Consider the following 9,934-nt stretch of genomic DNA (forward strand, 5'->3'; position numbering starts at 1 on the left):
TGAGAGGCGGCAGGGGATCGAAAGAAAAAGGCAAGTGACCAAATATGAGGTGCCAAAAAAACTCCAAGAAAAGAAAGTTGATTGCACATAGAGGATGACATGCGGGTCCCATGAGCCAGCAGGTTCCTCAACGTTTCAAACGTGGCATGAGATCGAAAGAAAAAGGCAAGTGACCAAATATCAGGAGCCAAAAATAATTCAAGAAAAGAAACTTGACTGTACATAGAGGATTACATGCGGGTCCCATTTAGCAGCAAGCGTATCACCGTTTGAGAGGCCGCACAGGATCGAAAGAAAAAGGCAAGTGACCAAATATGAGGTTCCAAAAAATCCTAGAAAAGAATGTTTTATAGTACATAGAGGATGACATGCGGGTCCCATTTAGCAGACAGTGGTCTCACCATTTGAGAGGCGGCAGGGATCGAAAGAAAAAGGTAAGTGACCAAATATGAGGTGCCAAAAAAATCCAAGAAAAGAAAGTTTTATAGTACATAGAGGATGACATGCGGGTCCCATTTAGCAAGCAAGCAGTATCACCGTTTGAGAGGCGGCAGGGATCGAAAGAAAAAGGCAAGTGACCAAATATGAGGTGCCAAAAAAACTCCAAGAACGTAGAAGTTGATTGCACATAGAGGATGACATGCGGGTCCCATGAGCCAGCAGGTTCCTCAACGTTTCAAACGTGGCATGAGATCGAAAGAAAAAGGCAAGTGAACAAATATCAGGAGCCAAAAATAATTCAAGAAAAGAAAGTTTTATAGTACATAGAGGATGACATGCGGGTCCCATTTAGCAGCAGCGGTATCACCGTTTGAGAGGCGGCAGGGAGCGAAAGAAAAAGGCAAGTGACAAAATATGAGGTGCCAAAAAAACTCCAAGAAAAGAAAGTTGATTGCACATAGAGGATGACATGCGGGTCCCATTTAGCAAAGATCGGTCTCAACGTTTCCAAGGCGGCAAGCGATCAAAAGAAAAAGGAAGTAGCCGTAAATCGGGGGTCAAAAAAAAATCCAAGAATAGAAAGAATTTTGGTTCATAGAGGATGACATGCGGGATCCATGATCCCGCATCGTAAACGGCTCGATCGGAGAGCGTTGAACGAGATGGCGCGATCGAGAAAAAACAATGCCGCAGAGGCTGCCATCCGGGCCCTACATCCCTCGGCGGTGCGGATTTGCGTTGACTCGGCCGGCGAACCCGAGATTTCGAGATGCACCACGTCCCGGGCCACCATACGCGATGTTTTGGCCGTTTTCGTCGGGCTAGGTGGCCTCAAAAATGAGAAAAAAACATTTTGACATGCACAACGGAGAGACCAAAAATCGTCGGCCATGGTACACCAGCAACCACGGCGCGACTTCAACTTCGTCAGCCATGGCAACTTTTCTTGTAGTGACTCTTGATAGGATGTCACTTATTGAGTTGCTTTCCAGCTACACATGCACTGCATACACGATCTTTCTCAAAAGAAATGCCGGTTAGTCCAACAATGTGCTCACCCTTTAGGAGTTGTTTAAGATTTCTCATATTGACATGACCAAGGCGGCGATGCCACGACCAACCTTCGTCATGTTTGGCCGCCATTAGACATGTGGAGAGAGGGGCTCTCTTTCGAGAGGTCAACCACGTAAAGGTTGTTCTCCACATATCCAACAAGGACCAATTTGAGATTATCACTCCTAAAGACTTTCACACAATAATTAGTAAAATAGGAATTGTAGCCGGCATCTGCAAGGTGATATATAGAAAGCAAGTTATAGCCAAGGGATTCAACAAGCATGACCGTCTCAAGGCACAGGTCCTTAGAGATTGCCACCTTGCCATACCCAAGTACATTTCCCTTTGAATTGTCACCAAAGGTGATGTTTGACTTCTTGTTAATATCCTCTATGAATTGGTCAAGCACACCTCTTCCTCCGGTCATATGATTGGTGCATCCACTATCAAATACCCATTTTGGACCACCGGAGGAATACCCCTACAAAAACAAGTAGAGGTTTTAGGAACCCATCGATTAATGGGTTCCTTAGTCATGTAAACAAGATCTTTTGGTACCCAAATTGAGTACCCTCTATAAGCATAGCCATTACGAGGTCCAACATATTTAGCATAAACATCATAATAATAATCAATAGATAAAGCATAGTGATTGTTTGGTCCCGTGCGGTCACCACTAGTGACTTTGCCCTTTGAGGCTTCGCCAACATTAGTAACCTTCTTGTTCTTCTCTTGAGCGGGTTTCTCCTTCTTGTATTTGTTCTTCTTGTAGGACTTAGGAACATACCCAAGTCCATACTTTTGATTTTTTGACCTTTGCTTACTCAAAAGGTCATCCAATCCCATCTTATTCTTGGCGGTGGTGAACTTGGCTAGTTCCTTTGTCAACCTAGCATTTTCCTCAAGAATAGATGCTTGCTCACAAGCCGAGTCAGTTGGATGATAATTGAGACCATATTTGGTCACCAAGGATTCAAGATATGTATTGGTCTCAACATGCAAAGATAATTCCTCTTTCAAACAAACATGTTCCTCAACAAGTTTAGCATGCTCACAAGAAAATGAGGTAGAAGGACTAGCAACTTCTTCAACAATAATGGGATCATTCATTGATCCAAGAGCCTTCTTGTAGGTTTCTTGGAGCAGGTCATAGTTTTCTCCAAGTTTCTTGAGCTCATCCTTAACAAGCTTGTTAGCTTCTTCAAGGTGGTGAAGATCCCTCGTGAGAGAAGGATGAGCCACTTCAAGATCCTTCTTTGAAGCATCGAGCTCTTGGGCCAATGATTGAGCCCTTTCAATAGTTTCAAGGTCCTTAACTTTATCTAGTTCAAAAGTTTCAATTTGTTGGTTAAGGCCTTGAGATATGCACCTTTCGGTTTTTAGCTCTTATCTTAGGAGATTGAATCTCCTCTCTTTATCATTCAAATGATATTCTAATTCCTCGATAGACTCGTCCCTTTCTTTGAGGGAGTCCATCAAGAAATCAAACTTGATAAGAGCATCACCACGAAGATTGCATCTTACTTTGTAGAGTTCCTTAAGCATAGCTACCTCTTCTTGATTTTCAGCTTCATCATCAAGAACACTAGATAGAGAAGGTGGGGGTTCCATTACCTTTGTTTCTCTTGCCATTAGACAAGAGCCGACGATCGTAGAGGAGGGAGAGTCATCAGAGTCATCATCATGAGTTGTTCTTGCCATGAAGGAAGAACCAATATCATTTTCCGTGGAGTAATCCTTGGAGTAGTCATATGTGAAGAGTGACCCGGGTTTAGAGAAAGCCAAACCGGCCACTCCGGCCTCCTTCTCCTCATCTTCTTCCTCTTCATCGGAAGTGTACTCAGCCCCAACAAAGGCTCTTCCCTTGTTCTTATTGTATCGTTCATTGATTGGGTTTGGCTTCAATCTTGGCTTGACCCCTTTGACAAACTTTGGCTTGTCTACCCTTTTCTCATAAGGGCACTCATTTGAAAAGTGACTATCTTCATCACAGTTGTAGCATGTTCTCTTCTTCTTCTCACTGAAGGATATTGGGTACTTCTTCTTGTACTTCTTGGCAAAGAAGGCAAAGTCTGTTGCGATGTCACTAGTTGAAGTCATCTCTTCATCTTCTTCGATTTCATAGACTTCTTCTCTTTCTTGGTCAGCTCTAGCCTTCAAAGCAAGGTTGTGTGAGGCCATCGACACGGTTCATCACCATGAGCCTTTCTCCAGTCTTGGCCATGTTATCATTGGCTGCCACATAGGAGACTAGATCATTTGCGTTCAGATCAGCTTGCTTGGTAAGGATTTGCAAGTTGAGTGCAAGGTTGGTGTCCTTTTGTTTGACAACAATCATGGCAATGACCTTGGACTTTATGAATTCTTCATTCATTTCAAAACCATCATTGTACTTTTCACATCCAAGGCCCTTGACCTTTACTCTAAGGGCACCGAGCCTTCCATAGGCATCGACCAAGGATTCTCCTTCTCTAATCATGAACATAGTTGCCTATGTCTTTGCTGACTCATAGAGAGCTGCTTGGATCAGATTGGTTCCCTCTTGGAGTACTACAATCCGATCCCAAAGCTCTTTAGCGGAGTCAATGTCATTGACTTAATCAAGGAGCTTGCGGTTGATGCCACTTCTAACCTAGAGGGGGGTGAATAGGTTTCCACAAATTTTAATTCTTTCTTTGCAATATTAGGCTTTGCGAAGTATAAAGGTGAGCCTAATGCAAACTAGGTGAGGCACCCTATATGATGATACAAGTAACTCAAGCACGAAGGCTCTCACAAGCAGTTATATCACAAGTAAGGAGTTCGGTTAGAGATAACTGATAGCACACGGAGACGAGGGTTTATTCCCGTGTTCCCTTCCTTTGCAAGAAGGTACGTCACGTTTGGAGGGGTGGAGGTCCCACGAAGGATTCCCCAAAGCCACGAAGGCTCACCCTATTCTCCGGAGCCTATCCCATGAAGGAATAGCTCACTCACTTGTGGTAGACTTTGAGGTAGCCTCCAAACCTTCACAATCTTGTCAGGAGCAGATCCACAGCCCGGATGCTTCCGGACCTCTTTTGCCCACCTAGGATTTCCAAGGAACCTTAGAGAGCAAGTATCTTGATGAATACAAGGGAAACAAGATTTGGCTCGGTAGAACGGTCGATCAGGCCCTCCTCTATCTTTTCCCCCGGAGGGATTTGAGTTTGGGTGGAGGAGGAGGGAGATCTGAGGCTTTTGGTGTTTCTATCAATGGATTGTGTGTGTGAGAGAGAGAGCTCAAGAACAGCTTGTAGTGTAGTGCCTGACTGTTCAGAGGTAGGAGAAGGGGTATTTATAGTGTCACTTGAAATCTGGCCGTTGCAACTTGTCCACCTCAGCATTTCTTCGAGGAACCCAGTCAACCGGGCCTGGGACCGGGCCGTCCGGCTCAGGGGCCGGTCAGACCGGGCGTGTGGCCGAACCAGGCCGGTCCAGACCGGGCCATGACTGGGACACTTCTGTGTCTTGCAGTACATGGCCCCGGTTGGCACCAGTCCAGGGGCCGGTCGGCGCCGGGCTGGCCGGTGCCATGGCCGATCGGACCGGGCCTATGACCGGCCAGGTGCTGAGGAGTCCTTCTTCATTTTTGTCGAAGTGGGGGGGTCTCCCTTTACCTTCTTGTTTCATTGATACACCATTATGCCTATTTGGCTAATACCTGGGAATACTCTCATAGACATGTATTAGACCAAATACTCTAGCAATGGTGTCATTGTTACCAAAATAATAGATAAGGGTAAACTACCCTTACACTTGTTTTCCTGAAAGGAGGTATAATACCAGGTCGGCATGCCTATCCAGCATCTCGTAGGTAGAACTTCCCATTAGGATTTGCAACCCATCGGGCCTTGACAAGCTGTCTGACAGGATGCTTGTAGCATGAGCTGAACCCTCCCAACCAGGAAGCACGCATGTGAATCTCAGATCAAAATCCACAGCTGCTAGCACGTTCTGGCTAGTGTATTACTTCCTCCCACGAAATGCTGAAGACATTGTTGCTGGTACCTTTGCACAACATGAGTACCATCAATAGCCTCAATGTAATCCTGTCAAACAATGAGTACACAATCATGTTTATGGCAATACCATACAGCTGATAAGTAGAATGCACATGGTTTTGTACTCATCCTGAAATACGAGAACCACATGTAGTTGTTGTTGATGTTGGATGGTGTGTTGTTTGATGGTGGCTTGTTCATTTTACCTCTGATCTCCCCAACTGCATACAACACATGCTGGAAGTACCAAGAGATGGCTCCGTGGATCGCCTGAGTGTGTTATGGATCTCTCTGAACCTTTGGTTATGACTCACGACATGAAGAAACAGTGTGACTTGTTCTTCCACATAGGTGTGGATGCTATCAACTCGTAGTCCTCATTCCCTGGATGTTTCTCATCCGAAGCAGTTAGCTAGCATCTACATCACCCTATCAGCTTAGCCTCTACAGTAGAGCAGATGAGTTTCCTCTTACCTTTGCCATGGTAGATAATGGAGACGGCCAGAAGTCGGAGAAGATGAACAGAGGCTCCTCGTCCAGAGCACGACCACGGTCAGATGCGCGAGTGCAGACTAGTTTGTAAGTCACAATTTTTGAATATCTTGGCCCAAGGTACTAGTTGATCGGATCTCATTTTCTCTTTCTCATTGGTGCATGCAGCCCCTTTCTCTCCTCATTGGTGCATGCAACCTCTTTCTCTTCCTCATTGGCGCATGCAACCCCTTTCTCTCCCATATTAAATAAAATTATGCTTAAAAGGTGAAGGTTATGGGACAAATAGTTTTTGGGAATATGCCTTAAAAACTAGTCCGATTCATTGTAGAAAAAGGTGAGCTCGATCCGTTCAAAAAAGGTAAGCCCAGTCCGTTATAAAAAGCCCCTCATGGGCCGGCAAGAAAAAGGTGAGCCGGAGGTTAGTTCCCTGTCTGAACGGAACGGAACGGAAACCCCGACGGTCGGCCCCGTCCGTCCCCTCCTCTCCCAAATCGATCGAATCGAACCCAAATCCCCACCCAAACCCCGATCGCCGGCGATGGCCAGCCTCCACGCCGGACTCAGCACCGGCCGTCTCCGCATCTACACTCCGGCGCTGTATGACGACGGCACCCCGTGGCAGAACGAGAGGGAGCAGGACAGCTCTCAGCTCCTCCTCAAGATCCACAGCCACTACAAGGAAGCCCTCGACGGGCTCACCGGCTCCGACGTCGTACGGCGCTTCCTCCCCTCGGGGGTCTGCGTCGGCCTACTCGATCCGGTCTCCAACATCACCGTCAACGCACTCCTCGCCGCCACGGCAGACAAGGCCTACTCGGCGCCGGTCGCCGTCGATCTCGGGGACACGGAGCGGCGCTCCCTCGACGGCCTCGTCACCTTCCTCACCTGCTTCTTCCCCTACCTCGCCGACTGGGAGGCCGTCAGGTACCTTCTCCTCGCCGACGCCGACCCCTTGGTCGCCGCGCGCATCGTCCTCGAGGACCGCGGCACCAAGTGCTTCCGCCCAGACTCCGCCGCCACCAACGGCGCCCTCAGGCTCGCCCTCAGGTGCGCCACGCTGGCCGCCAAGCAGCACCCGCAGCTCGCCGACGCCTGGCTCTCGCTCTGCTCATCCCTCCACAAGGCCGTCCCCAATTACCACCACAACATCTTCAACAACCTCCGCACCTTGTTCAAAGAGAAGACAACTGCACATGTCCCGTATCCTCCTCCCACTGGCAAGCCGTGGGAGCTCGCCGCCACTCGCCGCACGCGCATCACCAAGGTTCCCTACCAGCATTCATGGTCGCTCAGACGAGTGCTCCTTGATGCCATCCATGGATTCTACCTCAAGGCCCTGGCCAGGATGCCGGGCGGGTCTCGCTACCACCGCAGCATGCTCAAGGCTGGCCATTGCTACGGCCCTTTCGACCCTGTCTCCAACATCATCCTCAACACCATATGGTACGAAGCCAACTTCCCACCACTGACTCCACAACGCGAGCTCGACTTCGTCGGGACCTGGAGTTTGATGCGGATCGAGGCCCTGTCCTTCTATGGACTCCTCTCCTTCCTCTGCACCTGTCATCAAGATCTCAGCATGCACGAGGCCATGCGGATTCTCATCGAGGAGGACCTCAACTTGTCCGCCACAAAGCATTGCAGCAGTGTCAAGGAAGAGCAAGATGCCTATAGGGCTGCTGCCATTGCGGCATGGTGCCCCCGCCTCAATTCTGATGCCCAAGCAGGATTCCTCAGTTCGTGCAACAAGCCTCAAGTCTTGTCACTGCTGTCAAATGGAGGACAACAGCAGCTCTCCTCTCAAGCTGTCCAGCAGATTGCCACACTATTAGCATCTGGCATGACAACCCAGCAGCAGCAGCAGCAGCCACTTTCCGTTTCCAAGCGGGAGTTCGATGATACCATGTCAGAGGGAAGTCAACGGCGCAGGGCTCATAAAAGAATCTCCAAAAAGGTCAAGGGTGCATTAAGGAGATATGAGAAGCAGAATTCGGTGAGTTCATTTATCGGTCATATACCTCTACATTTGTTTGCTTCTATCCAAATTTCATCAACCAAAACCTACATGATCTAAACAATCAGAATTTGCTCATCTTATAGGGAGACAACACCTGCTATCAGCTTTATGTGGTCTGTGGTGTGAATGAATCCGTATCTGGTCCTGACAACAGTGAAGAATCCATCAAGAAGCGAGATGATAGTGATGATGAGTTTGATGACTACTACCACCACACACATGCCAACTTTCTGGTGACTCGAAATGTTGGCTCTGTATGTTCAGTCCCAGTACTCTTCTTTGCCGAGCTTAGCAACGACGGCGATGATGACCAGCTTTTATGTTGTCCTGTGGATATTCCACCGCCAGGGGCTGGTATATATATACTCCTGTTCTTTTATTTCTTCAGATATACATGGATCTTCATTAATTATTTTGATGCTCATATCGCACACTGCCTATCCATATATATGACATGGTTTTTCACACACTCATACTTCTTGAAAACTTCACAGCTTTACACCACTATCATCTCTGGTTGTTATCGGTGAATTAATTTACTGGATTTCCTAATTCATGCAGTTACGGAGGGTCTGAAAAAAGAGAGAGAATGTATTATGCATTCTGACCACAAATAACCATTTATTTGTTACTCGACTTGTTTACCCTGAGCAGCTGACATTTCCAAAAGTAATCAAGCACAACCAACTCAGCAGAATTTAACTTTGCAAGCTAGGCAAATTTCGCTAGACAGCTTCCTTCTGAGGCCTAAATAGAATGGATGTGTATTTACTTGGTTAATTGCTGAAGCTGTAGCCTTTTTATTCTTTGTAAACCGAAGTGCTTTATGACCTTACTTGTCGACCGCATATGTATGGCAGAGCCAGTCCGGTGCCTTTTCTGCGAGCAAGCAGGCATCAGGATCGTGCACCCGGCTAATCAGGAGGGATTCCACGGGCGCACACTCGAGTTCGAGAAGATGGTCCGCGGAGAAGATTTCTACGACAATGGCTACTATACGGAGGTCTACAGCAACCATCGCATACTAGATCGCAGTGAATCCATTGCGAACTGGACACAAGGTGGAGACGAGGAGGAATGCATGTACCTTGGTAGTAACGACTTCACCATCAAGGAAGACGACGGTGATGAATCGGAGGATTTTGAGGACGACTAGTGTAGATTAATTTATTCTATTTATTGTGCTGGGCTACGGGGCGTAGTATTCACTTCGTTGATGATACTAGGTTTAAATAGGTTTGTTTAATTGTAGGATCAGCAAGTCTATCGCCCTAACAAGTACCCCCTACAAGTTGTACAAAATCATCGACACTTATTATGGATAGCAGTTAATTTGTGGTTTCTTTCTGTTTGCAGTTCAAATGTGGCGCATTATTAACTCTCTGTGTCGTATTACTTTTTTTAACGGGGTTGCGTCGTATTTACTTGTGATGCTGCTATAGGTATTTTCATTCAGGACAGAATGTTAGTTGTGTGCAGTCATGATTTGCATCTTTCATGTATAGGGCCCCAACTGAGAATAAGTGTATATATTACTCAGCATAGTTCACACAAACATAAATTAGCATGCTTACGTGCATGCAGGGTTCAAGCACTAACACACACACATGGAAGCCAATACATAGGAATATATGGATCTAACATCCTTATTGCAACCTAAACATAACATGCTTGGCGCCTACGGATAATGTAGCTAGATAGCACCGCTAGCTAGGTAGCACACAAGGAAGTCATCTACTCTGCAAAAGCAAATTAAAACCATCAATCAACCAGATAGTATATGTGTGCTCTTTTTTTCAGCAAGCACAGCAAGGTACTAGCTCGATTAACGTCCAAATAGACGAGCATATACACACGTACCCTTGCTTGCTTTCTTCTTGGCCTCGTCATCGTCGGAGTCGTC

General features: G+C 46.9%; 1 protein-coding gene across 1 annotated transcript; it reads left to right on the forward strand.

The window, feature by feature from the left end:
* Positions 1 to 6,450: 6,450 nt before the first annotated feature.
* Positions 6,451 to 9,374, forward strand: LOC124653060. The gene is made up of 3 exons (XM_047192113.1): positions 6,451 to 8,007; positions 8,115 to 8,385; positions 8,892 to 9,374. The coding sequence occupies exons 1-3, from the start codon at positions 6,553 to 6,555 to the stop codon at positions 9,185 to 9,187; spliced, it is 2,022 nt and encodes a 673-aa protein (XP_047048069.1). The 5' UTR covers positions 6,451 to 6,552; the 3' UTR covers positions 9,188 to 9,374.
* Positions 9,375 to 9,934: the final 560 nt, after the last annotated feature.

Source organism: Lolium rigidum, chromosome 5 (assembly GCF_022539505.1).
Source record: "Lolium rigidum isolate FL_2022 chromosome 5, APGP_CSIRO_Lrig_0.1, whole genome shotgun sequence".
Taxonomy (NCBI): domain Eukaryota; kingdom Viridiplantae; phylum Streptophyta; class Magnoliopsida; order Poales; family Poaceae; genus Lolium; species Lolium rigidum.